The sequence below is a fragment of the Phascolarctos cinereus genome, unplaced genomic scaffold (genome assembly GCF_003287225.1).
Source record: "Phascolarctos cinereus isolate Bilbo 61053 unplaced genomic scaffold, phaCin_HiC Scaffold_4;HRSCAF=312, whole genome shotgun sequence".
NCBI lineage: Eukaryota > Metazoa > Chordata > Mammalia > Diprotodontia > Phascolarctidae > Phascolarctos > Phascolarctos cinereus.
Window position 1 is genome coordinate 109,962,086 of NW_027555847.1, and position 19,774 is coordinate 109,981,859.

At 33.7% G+C, this 19,774-nt stretch overlaps 1 protein-coding gene across 5 annotated transcripts in view; it reads left to right on the forward strand.

Annotated features, from left to right (window-relative positions):
* NFIB (nuclear factor I B) overlaps positions 1 to 19,774 on the forward strand; it is a 271,519-nt gene that overhangs the window by 236,191 nt on the left and 15,554 nt on the right. For 3 of the 5 annotated variants that reach the window (XM_020969759.2, XM_020969760.2, XM_020969762.2), the window contains one exon: positions 10,970 to 11,058. The exons of the other annotated variants lie outside the window; for them this stretch is intronic. In XM_020969759.2, the coding sequence (XP_020825418.1) occupies positions 10,970 to 11,058 (89 nt within the window). The remainder of the gene's footprint in view (positions 1 to 10,969; positions 11,059 to 19,774) is intronic. 5 annotated transcript variants of the gene reach the window in all.

Here is a 19,774-nt window from a genome sequence, read left to right on the forward strand (position 1 = left end):
GTTCTAAATGCATTTGGTTTAAAGCATATCATGATGAATGAAAAGGAAAATCAAGGGGTACATGAAATAAAGGCAATCAATCATTTTATATTAGCTAGGAGAAATTCAAAATTAGAGAGCCAGTGGTTTTAGCCTCAGAGAGGTCTTTTAAATGTTCTCCATACCCTTTAATATACATTGACCCCTTAAGAATAAATATTGTCACAGGTACATTCTTTACTTCATTGCAGGGGGCTTGATGAAGATTTATCCTTTCAGGTTATGAAAAGTATTGACGTGTATTATTGAGTGTTCTATTTTTACCTAAAAAGAACTATAATGTAGCCTACATAAATTATGGTTAACAATAAATTTAAGTTGGTTGGATACTTCTGACTCTCTTATAAATAATCTTTCCAGACAATTATAGTTAGGCAGAACTATATCAATTTCTAACACCCAGAATGTCTGGGATTCTTGAATTGAGATGGGAAACACTAAATCTAACACTGAATAAGAGCATATATCACCAGTGAGAATAATACATTTACATGTACAAATACTTTGAAAAATATGCTCTTAAGCATGTTAGCTTGTTACATTGGTAGGTATGCATACATTAATTACAAATCTGTGCAAGCTTTCCTGCAATGGTCATTGCCCAATTGAGGTTGTTACCTAATGGCCTTGAAATGCCAGCTATTTACAAGCTAGGGGAAAAAATCACCAATATCATTATAAATATGTAATTTGCCTTCAGTCTCCAGGAAAAAAAATCACATAATTAGTAAGAATGACTTACAAAGATGCACGTGTATGTAAATATGTTAGCAATTTGCTGTTAAAAGTGATCTGCTCCAATTAACTGTAAAAGATGGCTCATGGCAAGTTGATTAGAACTCTCCTATAAAGTTTTCCTTCATCTTTTAACAAGTGTTTGAGTGTTGTTAAGTATTGGAACTAGACTGTCTCTAGGGTCATTGCTTAATTTAATGTGTTTTCTATTAAGCCTTGGTTTAAATCAAATCTTTCAATGAGAATTTCAATTGGAACTGTTTTCTTCTTAACTCTCCTTTTGGAAGATGGTGTGGTGGCTTGAAGAACTAATGAATACTGCTTTTGCAAACTGAACTCTTTTAGTCTCTGCTAAGAAATATCTTTTTATGGTTTGGGAGTTTTCTGGAAGAGTGGAAGATCTACTATCTCTGACTTCAAATCAGTTTGGCAAAATGCTCTTTTTCCTCTCCTCCCTAAATAGTTCATATGCACGTTCTGTTAATTTTAGCACGAGAAATAGTACTCTCCCAATAGTGCCTCCCTAAGTAAATGGGAATAATATAGAAAAAGATGGTGTATTGGAAATAAAGTAATCCTCTTAGAGTATAATTCAACTAGAATAGTGTTAATAGTATGAGAGAAGTCACATGAATGAGTGTGGTCATTTATCGAACTGGTCTACTTCATAATGAATCTGCTAAATGTAGGCCTTGAATCTTTGACGTTGTAGACTGCTTAGTGACATCATAAAAACCATCTGGAAAACTTGATTATCTACATTAATTTTTAAGTCTCAAAACATAATTTAATAGTAAATTCTTAACATTAGTCTTGCCCAATAACAGGGGGAGGTGTGGGGGGAGTGGGGGGAGAAACATAGATATCTTTTATACTCTTGCAAATTAGAAATAAAGACATTGAAGTGAAGAAGCTTCCTATTTAAAAATAAAAGATTGCTTCTCCAGAATACCAGAGAACATTTATTTAATTTTCAATACAGCTTTGAGCTTTTGGATAGAGTATATGGGAAGTCACTTTTGACTTCTGTGAAATGTCAAAGTAAACAAAGTCAAGTTTAGCATAGAAACATTATATTCATTTTCCCAAATAATCTTCTCATAACTGTATCTGCTATCTAATATTAGAGTTAATGGCTGAGGGGCTATTGCTCATTTAAGATCCTTGCATTACTTATCATAATCGCATGGATTTCAACTAGTGCTTGGGTATGGGCATGAGACATGTGATGCATGACGATTAAGTGCTATGATCTCTTTCACGGGGCTAACTTACAAAGAAATCACTGGAAAACCGTCAGGTATATTCTTGAAACAAACCCCAAAAAAAGTTCTTTTCATTGAAATTGCAATTTCCTATTGACAAAATGTATCCTTTTTCAGAAACAGGATAAGTAGGAAGTTGATTTTTTTTTTAGATGCATCATTTAGTTGTTAAGCTCTTAGTGGAAATACCCTTTTGCCATTTATTGTGGAAAATGTAAACACAAATGACCACTCTAGAGTGGGAAGGAGCAGGGAAGAGCCTGGAGTTTTAAAACCACTTGGATAGGTAGTATTATTACTTGAGGTAAGAGATTTTGGGAAAAAAAAGAAAGGATCCAAGTGGACTCTCAAACAGAACTTTTCAGTAAAGTCAGGAAATAGGCTATCAACACTTGGCCTGTTCTTATTGTGTGTGTTATCATAATTGACAACTTGACGTAAAACCATCTCACATGACTGCTAGGGAGGTATGCAAATGGATAAGAGGTCACTTTTCACATACGCTTGCTGGAAAGGAAACACATTTAAAGGAAGTTCCAGTCAAAATAATGCCCTATACAAATGTTTAATATGGGCTTTTCTTAAATTAGAAAAAAAAATCATATCATTGTCTGCCTTTTATCATTCATTCATTTTTGCATTTCTCTTCTTGAGCTGTAAGAAAATTATAGAGAACAGAGGGCTGAACAGAGTCCATTCAGTTCCTTCAAAAGGAACTTAGAAAGAACCTACTAGAGGTGAGATACCAGGTATAGAAAGACAAAAATGAAAGTAGCTCCTTTCCCTGATTTTAAGTTAAAACTATAGCTGTCTCATATTAAAAAAAATTATTGTTTTAGCTTGCTAACACCAAATCAACCAAATACCATGGCAAAAAATTATCTGCACATCAGGAAATTTTATTTTCAAGTTAAAAACCATAGGAGGATAAGGCCATTTGTAAATATGTGTGTGTGGATATACATATACATATACATATACATATACATATACATATACATATACATATACATATACATATACATATACATATACATATACATATACATATACATATACATATACATATACATATACATATACATATACACATATATGTGTACATATATATACACTATATAGTCTTTAGGGGGAAAAAACTTCTTGGAAGTAAAGTGATGAGTAAGTATAAACAGGCTGAGTGGAGAAGAAAAAGCACTTTATGAGAGACCTCTGTTCTTTCTAGTTTCAACTCTGCAGCAGAGACTTTCTTTGATCTTTGAACCCAGGTCTCAGTTTCCTTAACGGGAGGTATCTTGAAAACCAAAATATAGTCCCTTGAATTAGGAATGTCAGTCTCACTTTTCTGAATATCCTTTAATTTTTTTCCCATTTTTATGCCACTCCTTCTTTGATGATCCATGAGTAACATTTGTTGAGGCTATGGGATTATACAGGCTCATTTAACATAATCCTTTTGTCATGGTTCACATATAGATTGGGTGCTTTATGGAAGTGGAATTTTGAAATGACTGAAGGTGTGGAAGTCTTTTATATGTTGTAATCGTGTGCTATGGAAACTGGACTGAACTAGGGAATCCAAGTTCTAATTTTGGCTGTGCCACTCGCTATTTGACTGAGCAATCCACTTCCCTTTCCTGTGCCTCAGTTTCTGCATCTAAAATAAAGCGACTAAGATTAGATTATCCCCAAGGTCCCTTCCACTCTTAAGTCAGTGGTTCAATAACATGTTGAGTGCCCCTTTCTTTTTCCCTTTAGAGAAAACTGTGCTTTCTTTAGACCCCTATTCAAATTATCTAATTGTCTACTTTCAGGAACCATTTAAATTTATCCATGACATTAATGATGCAATTCATTAAAATCTCTGCTCTTTAATATTAAAGGACTTAGTTAAAACTCTTAGATTGGGATTCCTTGCAAGGTCAAAAAAATTGAGGAAAGTTGGAGAGCTTGAAGGAAGTTAGATATTCCCTCCCCCCTTCCCCAATCATAGAACCTTAAAGTTGGAAAGGAATTCAAATCATCTAGTCTACTCTATAACAGGGATATTCCAACTTTAGCTTGGAGGCTTCTAGTGAGTAGGAACCAATTATCTCCTAAGGTAGCCCATTCTACTTTGGGATAGCTCTAATTGTGAGCAAGCTTTTCTTATATAGAACTGAAATTTGCCTCTGTAATTTCTACCCATTGCTCCTAATTCTGCTCTCTGAAGTTAAGCAGACAAGATTTAACTATTTTTCCTTTTGATGACCCTTCAGATAATTAAAGATAGATGACGTGTTGTCCTCACACCCCAACCACCCCAAGTCTGTTCTTCAGGCTAAACATTCCAAGTTCCTTCAACTAGTCATCCTATAGGATTCTCTCAAGGCCTCTTCCCCACTTTGTCATCCTCCCCTAGAAACATGTGAGTTTATCAAAAGCTTTCTTGAAGTGTGGGAGCCATAAATAAATACTGTACTCTAGATTTGCTCTGAATAGAACAGAACATAGAGGGATCATCACCTCCCTCTTCCTGGACACTATGACTCTCAATGCAGCCTAGGATAATAGTAGCTTTTCGGCTGCTGTATCTCACTATTGCCTCATATTGAACTTGTGGGCCACTTTGGGCTTTCCAGTCTACCTCAAAGAAGTATAATATTTGTAGAACATATCATTTATGAATTTGACCAATAGCCATTAACTATCTATGAATGAATAGATTTTACTTGGATTGACAGTTCTACTTTATTGACTAATAATTTTTAAACGAGAGTCTCACTAGAGGGTGTTAGCATGGTTGACCTTGCCAATTTGCAAAAGAACAATAATAACAATGAGTCACATTTATAGTGACCTTTAGTGCTTACAAAACATTTTCTTTACAACAATCCTGTGAAGTAGGTATTGTCACCTCCCATTTACAAATGGGGAAGGTAAGGCTCACATTCATAAAGTGACTTTCTCATGGTAATCTGTCTAGAGCTGGGACTCAAACCCAAGTCTATGAACTCTAAATTCATGTTCTGTCTGCTACATTAAGCTTTTTCTGTGTAAAATGATCTAGTGTGCTTGTGTTTACCTTTGATTCCAGGGCTAACGTTTAACTTTTAGCACGTTTTTTGATATGCTAGAAGAACCCTTGCAAATAAAAGGATGCTTCCCAACTAGTCAATCTGTTGAGAAGCATTGCTGCTGATTGTTGATGGCCTTTAGCTAGTTCCTGAACTTCTAAAATCACAGACACACCCACATACAGACCCACACACCCCAGTGGTGTAGTTATTGAAGGTCTTGACATCTTAATTGGAGGGCTCAAACAACTGTCTCTCCCTTAATTTTTTCAAGAATTTTTCTGTCAGTCATATAGACCCCATCCTTGTTCTTTGACCCAGTTTTATGTGAACTATTTGAAAACATCTTCTGGAGAGACATGGCCATACTCTTAGTTATGCTTAGTTGGGTCAATTTAGATTTAAGCATTTTAATCTTTTCTCCTTTTATGCATGGTCGTTAATTTTGAGGATCTTACCATATCAAATTTTGAGGGATGAATTTTGTGCTATTTTCTGGGATTCTGGGCAAAATTTCTTTCACCGATTGCTCTAATTTTCCTATAGAACCTAGCTAAATGTTAAAGCATCCCCAAAATTAAGTAATTGAAATGCTGTGTGCATGTTTCTGTGTATAGGTGGGTGTTTTCATAAGCAATTCCTACTGATTAGAAGAACTCATGTCACAAAAGAAGGAACTCACCAAATTTCACAGGCTGAATTCTCAAACCATCCTGAAATTTGGTACTCTTAATTTATTCATACTTGTAAAAACATAATTTCCAGCTTTTGTGAGAGGGGAAAAAAGCACTTAAAAACATGTCAAATTTGTGGTAAAAATTAAAATTAAAGTTATTTACATTTCCTTAAAAATTTGTGTTTAAAAATATTACAGGAAAAATGTCCATCTAAACTCTATTATGTTGAGCTTTTTGATAGACTAATTTTAAAAATTGAATAGAAGTAAAGACCCTCTCCCTTATTACCATACATGACCCATTGGAGAACAATTATTAAGCCCAGGATAAAATAACTTTTCTAAGCCCATTATGATTGTGGTAATACAATATATTTAATAGATACTGTTCTCTAAAGGAATGTAAAGCTCATGGTCAAAAGCCCTTAGCTGCTGATGAAGCATCCATTTGACTGTCATGTGATTATTTTGGCCAATAAAATCCTGGATACTTGATAGAACTAACCACCAGCATGGAAAACTTTTATGGAATTATATTTCCTGTCACATCAGTTATTTTCCCTGCTTTTTGTTCCTTCAGAACCTATCAAAATGTTTTATTCTTATTAAATTCAAAACCCTCAATGATGTTTTCCATTCAGTTAACCAAGCTAGACTAGACTATAAAATGTCAACTTTTTTTAAAAAAAAGTAATTATAGAATCCAAGTTGGAAGGCTCCTCTGCAACCATCAAATCTAAGCCATCCCTAAATAAGAATCCTTTCCAACAATGATTCTCAAACTTGTTGGTCTCATGATCTCTTTATACTCTTAAAAGTTAGTGAGGACTCCCAAAAGAGCTTTGTGTGGGTTGTATCTATATTTATCATATTAGAAATTAAAATTTCTTAGTATTATTATGAAAATAGGTTTGACCTCATATACCTTCTGAAAGGGTCTTGGAGACCCCCAGTGGTCCCCAGATCACACTTTAAGAGCAGCTACTCTGTAGTTTGCCTAAGTGCTTATCTAAACTTTGCTTAAAGACCTCCAGTGAGGAAGAGCCCACTACTTTCCCAAGACATCCCATTCTACTTTTAGAAACATGGAATTGCTAGAAAAGTTTTTTTCCCCCTAAATTTCATCCCTTGTTACTTCTAATTGTGCCCTCTGGGACTGACAAAAGTACTTCCCTAACACTCTCCTTCTTTTCCTTGAAGAGAGCTATAATTCTCCTCCCACCCTTCCATGCCCTATCCCCTGAGTCTTCTTGTGGGTAAACATCTTCAATCCCTTCTTCTAATCCTTATGTAATATGATCTCAAACTGAGTTTCTTCAACATCCTAGTCACCCACCTTTGGAAGAAAAAATTCCAATTTCTCAGTTTCCTTCCTCAAATCTTGTGCTTAGAACTGAAGACAATGTTCCAGATATAGTCTGAACAGATCCAAGCACAGGATCATCTCCTCCATAATTATGGAAACTCTTGTTCTCTTAAAGGTTCTGGTGACTTTAGTGCTTTATCTTCTTTTTTTCTTTTTCTTTTTCTGCTGCCAAATCACTTTATGTCTTCTATTGAGCTTACTAAAGACTCCAAATCTTTTTTTCAAACTGCTATCTAGCCACCTCATCCCCATTTTGTACTAGGGAAGTTTATTTTGAGGCACAAGTATAAGACCAATAGATCATAAGATCAGAGTTAGAAGGAACTTTCAAGACCAACTCCTTTTTTTTTCTATATGAGAAAACTGAAGCCCAAAGAAATGATGTGATTTACTCCAAGTCACACAAAAACTCAGTAAGCAAACCAAGATCCAAACCCAGGTCTTGTTACTCCAAATCCAGATATCTATAACACTGTTAAATTTCAGCTTGCTAGATTTGGTACAATGTCTAGACTGCCAAGAACTTTTCAGATCCTTACTCTATTATCCGGTATATTGACTATCCATCCCAGCTTAATGTCATTCAGTGAAATTCAACAAACACTTATGAAGAGAAGTATCTACTTTATACAAAGCTCTGTGCTAAGTGCTTGGGATGCAAAGATGTGAATGAAATGGTCCCTATTCTTATGATAAACATGCCATTTTTGCCTTTATCATTGGTAAACACTACCGGACAAAACAAAGATACCAGATGTACTTCACTAGATATCTCCTGTAATGAAATCCCACCATTACTTGTTGGGCTTAGCTATTCATCCAGTTCTATATTTCTCTTGATTACCTATCCTACATCTATCCATCTTCTTTATAAGAATAAAGAGACTTTGTCACTTTCTTAAAAGTCTAGGTAAATATCTTTAACATTCCTGATATACCACCCTAGTAACCCTTGTCTATGAAGGAAATTAGGTTATTTTTGTCATGATCTTTATGAAACTGTGCTGATTCTATGTGATCATATCTTTCCCTTCTAACTATTCACTAACCATCCCTTTAATAATACTTTTTAGATTTTTTTTTTCAGAAATTAAAGTCAAGCTCACTTTTTGATAGTTTTTAGACTCTACTGTCTTCCCTTTTAGGAAAATCAGAATATTTCACTGTTTCTAGGTCTATAGAACCTCTCCCAAAGATCACCAGTGGTGATTCAACAATCTTATCCACCAGATTTTTTTTTGTTTTTTTGTTTGTTTTTTGAGTACCCTGGGGTAAATGTAGTTTGTGACCTGTTAGCCATTTTTGCTCCTTTCCAGCTATTCAGTCAGAGAAAAAATTTGTGATTTGGCCTTCTCTTTATCATTCACTTTGGCCAAGAATAGTACAATCCTTTCCTTAATCCACTTCTAATTCAGTATAGCTAAATAAACCCTTTTTGATGATCTTATCATTCATTGTGAGCCTCAATTCATTCTGAGCTTTAGAAATCTAAGGTGGTCTGTGTGTTTCATTGGTTTCTTCAGATATCTCTCCTTATTTTGCCATATTGGAATTGTTTCTCTTTTTGTCTTCAGAATTTAATTCTTAAAACTTACCATTCCTCCTGTTTTGTCTTCCTGTATGAATTTTTAGCAATGGAGTCCTACCTATCTTTTCTCTGTATTCTTTGAAATCTGCTCTTCAGAACACCCAGATTATGCCTAGCTTTCCTCTCCTTTATCACAAATGCTGAGATGGAATAATCACTTCTCCACAAAGGTTATCTTCATTTCTACTTCCACAACTAGTTTCTCTTGGGGAGAAGTAATTTCACTGTTGTTTAGGGTCATTCTAGTCCAGTGTTTAATGTAAATTTATTTTATCTTTATAGAGATTTATAAAATTCATTAGGAATTTTTTAAATGAAATTTTGTCAGAAATTCCATATAGATAGAAAAATAGATATAAAACCAAGAACTTATGAAAATATTTTACATATTTTCATAATCCAATAAAAACAAATGTATACACATGTACACATATGTTTTAATAAGCTTTTTTTGGCAAATATTTGGAGATAAGTGATTTTTAAAAAATCAGTGATGTCATCTTTAGGTCATAACACTTATTACCTGGACATAACAACAACAATAAAAACCAACTTCCTCACGTCCTCCACCCCTTCTGTTTAGGTGAAAATATTCCCATTACTGAGACCTTAAGCATTAAATTTCAGCTGAAGGTGACTATAGTTGCATTTGACCTTCTGAACTACACTTAAGAAAACATTGAATATGTAGAGTTATATTTACATGTTACAGTCAAGTGAGAAAATGTTGGGTTTTCTTTTTTTTAGTTTTTTCAAAATGTCAGAATTTCATACCTTATATATAATTAAATTATCACACATTTCCCTGTTTATATACAGTACTGGGCATTAAAATATATTTTCAAATATTATTTTAGGAATAAATATTTCCTTTTCAGGATAATATAGTTTTTAAATGGCTTAATGGCCTGTTCACAGGGGCTGTATCCTCACATGACTAGTCACATGAATGATTTTCCCCCCTGAAATATTAAGACATTAGTAGTATAGTAGCAGGAGTTTGGGCAGTAGTGTTTTGACCTTTTAAAAAATAATCATCAGAATAAGGTGAAGAGAACTTTGCAAATCTTTAAAAAGTAACATTACTCTGAGGTTCACATCAAGAACCTTGTACCATATAGTAAAGATTTCAATATTCAGAATTGTGTTTTACTACAAACTGATCTAGAAAGCCCTAAAATATATCACATAAGTTGAAAATGACTGGTCATAATCAACATCTCCTAAGCACATTTAAACTTTTCATGGAAAAACAATAAGTATTTTCTGCAGTTAATCATTGTGAATGTCATGTTCTATAATGAAAAATGCTGTATCAGGCAAGACATACTTTATTTACAGCATGGATATCTAAAGGTTAAAAACCATAATTTTGAAGCATTTTTTTTTCTTCCACAAAGGCAGATAAGTTTACTTTCTTAGGCATAAAAATAAGCAGTATATCTTTTCAATAAATCTGCTAGCACTGTAGGGCAGCTGTTAAACAAACAAAGCTGTATAGGGTTACATGAATAGTCTCTGAAGGACAGAACTGATGATTTGGAGACCTGGGAAGAATTTGTTTCAGCTTGCATTGAGTGCATTCCTCACTCTTATTTAAATGTAACACAGTACTTTAAATTCTATTCCTTGGAGTTTATAATAAGATTAGAAATTATTATCACCTCTTTCTAAGTCATGTCACTTTCAGTAACACTAAATTAATAAACTCCTAAACTTGCAAATACCTGTACACTTCTTAATTGGAGATAGGGAGAATGTGTGTAAGGTGGGGACTTCTTCCTATAAATTGCATGTCTTCTATGGTTTGCAAAATGCATGCTTAAAGTTAATGATTATTTGACCTTAGTGCAGACTATTCAGTATGTTGCATAGATACAAAGCATCCTGATTTTCTTTCTAAAATATATATATATATATATATCACTATTGAACATTAACATTTTCTTTTATTTCAGCTCAATTTGTACTCTAATAATGGCTAATGGTTATGTTCTAAGCACAACTTTTTCTTGAATGCTTTAATTACTAGAGGAACATATTAAAGTAGCTTATCTAAAACAATCTTTAGGAATTTTGCTTTTCAAAATAAGTTTTTCTTTTCTTTTCTTTTTTTTTTTAATGTTACCTTTTGGGAAAGTAAGGTTTATGCCATGTACAGTACTAGTTTGCATGTATTCATTTAAATACTAAAAACTGTAGTACTGCTCGATCCATATCTGACTGCTAGGTTTCAATTGACAGCTGAGGATTTGTGACTGGACCATGAATCAAAACGGCAGGCATTTATACCCCAGTGCCAGTGAGGATACATTGGGAATTACTTGGCAAAGGTAACATTTTAATTATTTCCAAACCTACACTACATCTAAAAATAACATGAGCTACAATATCTGTTTTAACTGACCTTTCAGAGAATATATGTCAAAATTAAGTCAAATTCTATGGGTATAATATCTTTTGGCTATACATTCTCTTTTCATTTATTATTATTTTTTTAAATAACTAATTTCAATCTTAAAAATAATTTGCGGCTGTAGAATACTTTAATTTATCCATCTGAATTTCCAAATCAGGCATGAATGCAATCCTAAAATAGAAACAAAATAGCACAAAGTGAAAACAGTAGTTAGGTTTTGGTACCCAAAGAACTAAAAAAAAATAAATTATTAGTGAAGCATTTTCTGTAATCAATTTTCAGTTTTTCAGTATAACCTTCATTTCAACTTCTTTCAGCCAATAGTTCAAAGCCATTTCATTAATCATTAACACTTCCATCAAAGGGAGGAGACTGAAATTAAAACTAAAATCAATTGATTTTTCTGTTAAATAGCAGCACATAATAGAGTTTGTGTAGGGTAGCTTGTTGTAACCTATAGCCAAAATGGAGATTTGGGTAAAATATGCATTTCACTTCATTGTATCCTTTAGTATGAATTATTGAGTTAACTTTATTTTGTCTTGTTGAGAAAATTATTTAAAAAGTTATGATTCTCATAGCAGACTCTTCTACTTTTCAAGTACTGTACTATCTAAGTTTGGATAGACTCATCTCTAATAGGCTGACCATTAGCTGATGAATTCTTTGGCCATGACAACCCACGTTTAAGGCAAAGAATCTTGTGAAGAAATCTTATGTATTAGTATTAAAACAATTTTAATTAGCAAGGAAGAATTACTATCAATTTAGGATTCTGAGGTGTTTAAAGACAAGAAAAATCTCATTCAGATTGATTGACTAGATAATTAAAAGTCATGGTTTTAAATTCATATAACTAAACATAAATTTATGCAGGGAGGTGAATTAATCTCACTGTGAGTTCTATGAAAGTAAAGCCAACCTGTTTTCCCAACACCACACAGAAAACGGCACATTTGTAAATACATTACTCATTTACCAGTAGGTATATGGAAACCTTTTAAGCATGGAGGAAAACTTGTTCAGAACTTTAAAATAAGGAAGTTAATGAAAGTTGATTTTATCAAGCTCACAACAAATTACTTATTCCTGTTATTTTAACTCAATGAAGTGATTCTTATTAATTTAACTTACTATCTTATTAATATACTGAGCCTTTTTTAAAAAAATTAACATCATTTTGGATTTAAAGTGAGTAGCTTAATAGTTTCATTTTTTAAAAAATTCCCAAATCATGTTTTTTTCTATTCAATTGGGCAGATTTCACCTGTTAGTGTACTAGTATGGGTCATTTCCCTTGGGACCTTAACATGGGACCAAATATTTATTTGTAGATCAGGTAGAATGTATTTATATATGTATGTGGGCATGTATGTGTGAGCGAAGGCATAAAAAATACCTTTTACTATACCTCTAAGATATTGAATACTGAAAAAACCAATTGCATTTCAATGCAGAACAGCTTAGTATGTTTGAAATAGGTAAAGAAAGGGGGAAAGCTATACTTTGCTGACATACCTATGATAGAATTTTCCTGAAAAACTGCATTATTTTAGTACTTACCTCCATTGATTTTTGAAGTCAATAAAAAATGTTTATTCCGCTGAAGGCCAGGTGAGTAGAAAAAATGCACAGTGTAAATATTCCAGAAATATTCAGCAGTTTTTAGCTATTGTTTTATGTTATCTCCTTTTTGGGCAAAAATCCATCCCTAGATTATGGAAAGTTGAGAGAAATCTAGAATAGAAAAACTAGAAAACTGCATTCCTCTTACCTCTCAGGCCCATCCCCTCAAGTAATTTTCTTTAGATTGATTGGGCAAATAATGAGAAAAAGGCTGAACACTGTAAGTCTACAACAAAAAGGTGGCTTAGAAACCTGCATTCCTCTTATGTGGTCATTCAGGATCTCTACTACTGAAAGTGCTAAGAGTAGTTCTTCATTCATTCATTAACTTTGTCCAGTGTTTATTTATTGAGTAGCTCTGCTAGACATGGTGAACCATATGAGAGCATGCCAGATCTTCCCTCCATCAGCTTACATTCTGGGTGTCTTACAAGACAGAGTAGTTATACCCAATAGGATCCTAATGTTTCTCTAAACTGACTAACATAAAATTGCTGTACTTTGTTTTATTATGCTATTGTCCCAGTTAAGACCACCTTTGATATAACCAAGAGGCCAACTGTAAGGTAAAAAAAAAGAGTCCTTATTCATAGCTATCATATAATATGTCCCAAATCAGAGTCTAAAAGAATAATTATCTGAGAAGACTTTCAATTTTTTCCTACTTTTAAATATTGCCAATTGGCCATCAAAATAGAAAATAAAAATAATTTCTGGTGAATTCCTTTGTGAATTATTGTCTTCCAATAATAGTTGTTTAACAGAGTTCTTAAGAAGTATCTATAGTTTTAGACTTATCAGGAAGTTTGAGAATTCTAAAAAAACCCCATAGCTTTCAAATTCATGAATTATTTTGCCTCTGGCATAATAAAAGTGAGAAAAATAGGGTTTCAAACAAAGCAGTCCCTGGAGACTTTGAAGCAAGAAAGGAGAAACCAAAGATAAATTTTATTTTCAGTACATTCTCCACCAGCCTATTGGCCAATAACCCAGGAATGCAATCTTGACCATTTACATCTTTACATGAGTGTGCTTGTGGAATGGGGCTATTCTGTTAAAGCACTTATCCTTCCATAGTGGCTGATAACCATGATGCTAAGGAATGACCTGTGCAAGTATATTTTAATCCAAAAAATTTCCCATATTCTTCTTCAATTTACAATGTATAAACAATGCTTTTAGGAATCAAAACTGACTTCTTAGGGAGAGTTTTCACTGGCCTTTTAGTTCTAAATGTGTTTTATTGTACTGAGCTTGTAAATTTGTAGAACATGTGCATATTTTGTGGTGAAAAATTTGGCTTCACCTGAAAACTGTTTTTTTCCTCTGTAAATGCAGATCAGGTAGTGGAAGCATTCAAACTGAGATTATCCCATTGCGTTGTTCTATTGTTTACTCTTCTCCTTTCAATTTAGGAAGGGCCATCTTGGAGGATGAGGAATTACGCATTGTTTATGTGAAGTACTGTTGTATCTGAGCTCTCATTGGAAGAGTCACATGATTACTTGTGCAAGTTATATACGTGAATATAGGTACAGAATGTAGACTGTTTTTCACTGGATTTTTTTCTCTTGAAGCTTGTAGCCAGCATATAGCATGTGCTATCAAACATGAAAGAACTATGTAATTGACTGAAAAAAAGCAAGCACACTATCCAGTAATAACATTAATGTGTTATTTTAAAGTGTAGGAGGAAAGGCATTATGTAAAAGAGAAACAGGATTTATTGTTTCATCCTTTTTTCTCTCCCCTCACTTCTTTTGGGGGAGAGGACTCAAGCCCACAACTGAGTGGTTGTGTGTGTGTGTGTGTGTGTGTGTGTGTGTGTGTGTGTTTGATGGCTTATATAAACATAGATGAAGACTTCAGATGGCCAAAAATAAACATGTGAGTGTTACTGAGGGATATATTTACACAAGCCATTTGCTCAGCCTCCAAAATAATGACTAGATTGAAGATTTTAGCAAAATAATTGGAAGGATTTTTGTATTTCTGGTGATACGATGACTGTGTGGTATAGAAGAAACTTTTATCAGCTATTTTCCATGTTACATGTGTTGACAGTTATTTTTCTATGAGCTGGATATTTCATTCTGTAGTGATTTTACATATGTTTTTAGAAGAAATTGTCGTTTATTGCTGCAATTTTAGAGAGTTGCTTGATTTCCCAAGAGAAATTTAGCAGCCAGTAAAGATTATTAGGAGCTGGCTGGTCAGGGGCAGGAGAGGAAAAAAGAGAAGTGAAGTAATATCATTCATTGCCTCCATGTCTACACACACACACACACACACACACACACACACACACACACACACACATACACTAGTAGTACTCAAGTAAAACTTGGATTGTTTATGTAAGACCTTTCCTTTCCTCTTGACTGCATATAGACTTCTTCTCAAAAACACAGGTAGGCTCCAGTTTTTTCATAAAAATGCAGTGTATGGCCATATAAAGACACGCACACAAACTCTTTCACACATACCCTTTGGCAGGAGAAAGGGTTAACTTTTGCTTGAACAGTACACTTAGACCATCCAGGCAAATTCACTAGGTTAGCATTTCCTGCTTTCAGTTTGTTATCTTGACACATAAGTACAGTACAACAGCTGGGTTGTTCCTGGGGTTCCTGGGGGGAGCTTTATTCTCAGAGTGCTGAATTTCCTTTTCAGCTGTCAGCTGTATGGGGTGTTCAAACTTTTTACGCACCATTCCATGCCCCTAGCACCACTCTGGGACCCTGATAAAAATGCTGATAGGGTGGATGAATGGAATAATCTTCAGTTCAAGGTAGAGAAAGAACAAAGCCCAAATAACAGAGGACCATTTTTATGCAACAGAACTTCTTACTTCCTTTGCTGTGAGGTAAGCTCACAGCATTTTTGTATTGCTTGAAACATTTAGCTCATTTTGACAGAAACTGCTCACACCTGCTTAGTAATTTGAAATTAAAATATTAGCTTTGACTGAATGAAATAATTCTCTTGATATAGTTGTCACAGAAAGCAGTTATGAAGGTGTATCCCCAAACAGTTAATACATAAATATATGTGTGTATATCTATATCTATATCTATATATATATCGATGTGTGTGTGTGTGTATATATATATATGCATATATATATACACATATATATATATATATATATATATATATGTAAAACACATACATTATATGTCCATTTTAGTTTTGTCTAAGTTTCACCATTATAAAGAAAGATGTGCAGAACATGATGCTTCCTTTCTATCTGGGCAAATGTCTTCAGAACACTTCCTAAGAAATGAACTGTATTCCAGCCAGACTTGCATGCTGCCATCCCACAGGAAATGGGTCAGCAATCCATTAAGATGCCATTAGATAATCTAATTTGGAACTTAATCTCTAAATTAACCATGCTCCATACTTGAAGCATACTTGAGAGAAAGAAAAAAAGTTTATGTTTGAATCGATAGGGGAGCCGAAGCGTGAAGAAGGCTGTTTGTTTTTTCTGTAGCTGTGGTCACGTCTCAAGCCGTCTGGTAACCAGGAGAAACCAGACATGATGTAATTCCAGATTGAACTTGAACTTCAGGGACTTAGAATGGGGGAACAATGGACCATAGGAATCAATAATGTCCATTTTCCACATGATTATGTTTGGAGTTTTAAGTTAACCTTTATGGGAGAAGCAGCAGGATCTGCAGTGTGACCAAAATGAGATGATCCAGAGACAAGATGTTAGAGTAAAGAAAACAACTTTTTCAGTGATATTTTCTGAGAAGCACTGTAGATTCCAGCAGGATTAGAAAAGTTCCCGCTTTGCAGTAAACCAGTTGCCTGTTCTGAGCACTCTTTGTTCACTTAGGTAGGACAAACTTAATCTTACGTTTCCTGTCAGATGATTTTTGGCAGCCCAACAAGAAAGGGAGGCGCATTCTTCAAAAACTTCCCGAGTGTAAACTTTGCTTATTAACCCTTTAAAGAGTAAGGAAGTATATTAAATACTTTATTTCAGGATGTTTTACATAAAGAACTAGATTTACATTTTCCGTGAACCTGCATGTAAAATGTTTTGTCAGCAGCCAGCCAGGGCAGAGTTTAGTGAGTAAATGAATACTTTAAAATTTCCAATTATTGCCAGGGGTGCTATTTTTTTCATACAATGATCATCTTTTATTTTAAGTTGAATCGCATGTTACATCATATCTTATCAAATTATATAAAATACCTGTTTGACACTAAACAATTTGAGATAACTTTTTTGTTGAAAGTGCTAGAAATTGTTAAATGTTCCCTTATCTAATTAGCTAAAATTATATATGGTTGCTATATAAATATATATATGTAAATTAATAAATACACATGCCCATTATAAAACTGTAGAAAACATGGCTTTCATGGCTTTTAGTTGGCAGCATAAATAGCATTATAAAACTCTAGATGTTTAAACAAGTTACATGCCTTTACGGTACTCAATATCCTCTATATGAGAAGCTATATTAATATTGCTAATTTAAAAAAATAGTTTGTGGATTTTTTTCCTTAGTAAGCAAATGTGCTTTACTTTATTATATATTAGATAATCTGATTTCAAAGCCGAGGCATTCACCATAAACACTAATATAAAGTAATTTCTAAGTATCATTGTCTGCTCCCTCCACCCCATAAAGAATTGTTGTATACAAATAAGACAAGGCCCAAGCAGTAATACAGCACTATAGAGAGAAAAGGAGAACCCAAAGAGAAAAAAAAATAGTTAAGTGAATGAAAAATAAATGTTTGGGGCTTGTCATTATAGCACGTATAGAGCAGATTACTTTGTTTTTTCTTTTTAATTATTGTCCCCCCTTACAAGTATCAGTCTATACACAGGTACTTAAGTACCTTCCAATATAGATAGTATAATGTGTGTGTGTGTGTGTGTGTGTGTGTGTGTGTGTGTATGCATGTGTGTGTACAGTAAATCATCTTTATAATATTCATTTGGCAATCCATCATTTTTTAAAGTCTACAATCATAAATAGAGTTATCATACAGAGTAAAACATACTAGTATATTTGTTCCACTAAGGGAAAATAGATATCAATGAAAAGTTTGAATTTTTTGACATCTTAAAATAGGTATCTTTTATTTACACTCAAGTACATACTGAATGGTGACATCATTGACAATGAGACAGAAGAGGGATGTTCAAGTTTCAGAGGACTTTTTACAAAATAGATAGGAATCATTTGTTGTTGGCCTATTTCATGTGTAGTAGAAGAGTTTTCAATGACATGACTCTTTGAAGGCCAAGTTCTTTGTGTTTCATTCTTAACTAGAGCAATATGAAATGCTATTATTTTACTTAGAGCTTATTTTTTATAGATGGTACAAAGGAAAAAATTAATTCCTTCAGTCCAATATGATCCAACCATTAAAGATTCTGAATTGTGGACTCCAATTTGATAAGATTTTATTGTCTAGCATTTTGATGCTTGTCACTTCTCAAAGCTTCCATTTCCCAAGGAACTGCTATAAATAAGGCTATTCATTTAAGAAACAAATACTTCTCTTTCTCCTTGCTCTCAAGTGCTATCGCTTTCACTTAGAGTAATTCCATGAAACACCTGCAAGTTATGATTTTTGGTTTTTCCTAAAGAAGCCATGCGAGTACCTTATAATTCAGGTAAGAGCCAGACAGGGAGCTTTCAGAAGCAGGTGATTATTAGACATAGTAGTCATTAGAAGCCATCTTACATGTATCAAGTATCATTCAGATGGAAATATGAAGATTATCAAATGTTCCTTAAAAATTGGGGAAGGAAAAAATTGCATAGCATGCTATATAAAACTCTGTCTTTCATTTAAATATAGCCTTATATGAAGAGAAGTCCAACAGCTATTACCCATCACATTACTACCTTGGGACAGGAAGTATAGTTATAGTGTACCCACAGCTGAAATAGGGCCAGGATTGGGGAAGACACAATATAATTACTTGAATTGGAGCTTAGGATTGTAAACTAATTTGGCTATGAGAATTTTAGTGACTCATTAATTTGGACCACAATTCAAAGTCTCTTATGATAATATTAGGGAACAATGGTCAGTCCATAACATTGAGTGGTTACTGAGCACTATTTTGTTTTCATTGCACAAAGATACATTTCATTTATATACTCTTCCATAGTGGAAAGAACACTGGACTCAAAGACTGATGCTTGAATCTTGGCTGTATCACTTATTTGTTGAGTGACCTTAGACAAGTCACTTTACTTCTTTGTGGCTACAGATGCAAGGCTGAATCATGGGAAAAACATTGCATTTGGAGTCAGTGATCATGATTTCAAATCTCCAGCCTGCTGCTTACTAATCATGTGACCTTGGGCCTCATTTTCTTCACCTATAAAATGAGGACCTCAGACTAAGTGATTTTTAAGTTCTATCTGTTCTAAATCCTATTATCTGCAAAACAGGTATAATGATACTGACATTTCCTACTTCAAAGTGTTTTGAGAAGGTACAAATCTTGCAAATCTGCAAAATGTTGTAGAAAACTGAGTTCTTATGGTCACAATTTCTTCATTTCTCTCTGGAAGTTATTGACAAATAGAGGTCACCACAAGTACATGCTTATGTAACCCAAAGCAGGAGAATTACTACCAAGACTTAATTAACCTACCTTTGCTCAACCTTATCAGGCAGGTTGTTTCTTCTAATAGAGAAGGAACATTGTCCATTTTAGTAGAGGTGCTATCCTTTTTGGGTAAAAGTATCACAATAACATTATTCCAAGAAAGTAATATTTATCACTGATTGTTGTGGATATTTTTAAGCTAGTGGTGAAATATTACAGCAAATGCTTGTTATTAATGAAAATCTTGATCTTTTCTCTGCGCGTTATAGCCCACAGCTATTTTAGTACCTTCTAATGTATTTAGATGGTTTATACATATGTGAATATATACAATATTTTTGTTTCATTCCAGCAATGTTTATGTTTAAAGGCTTTTGAAAGAGCATTTATTATTTTTAGAGTA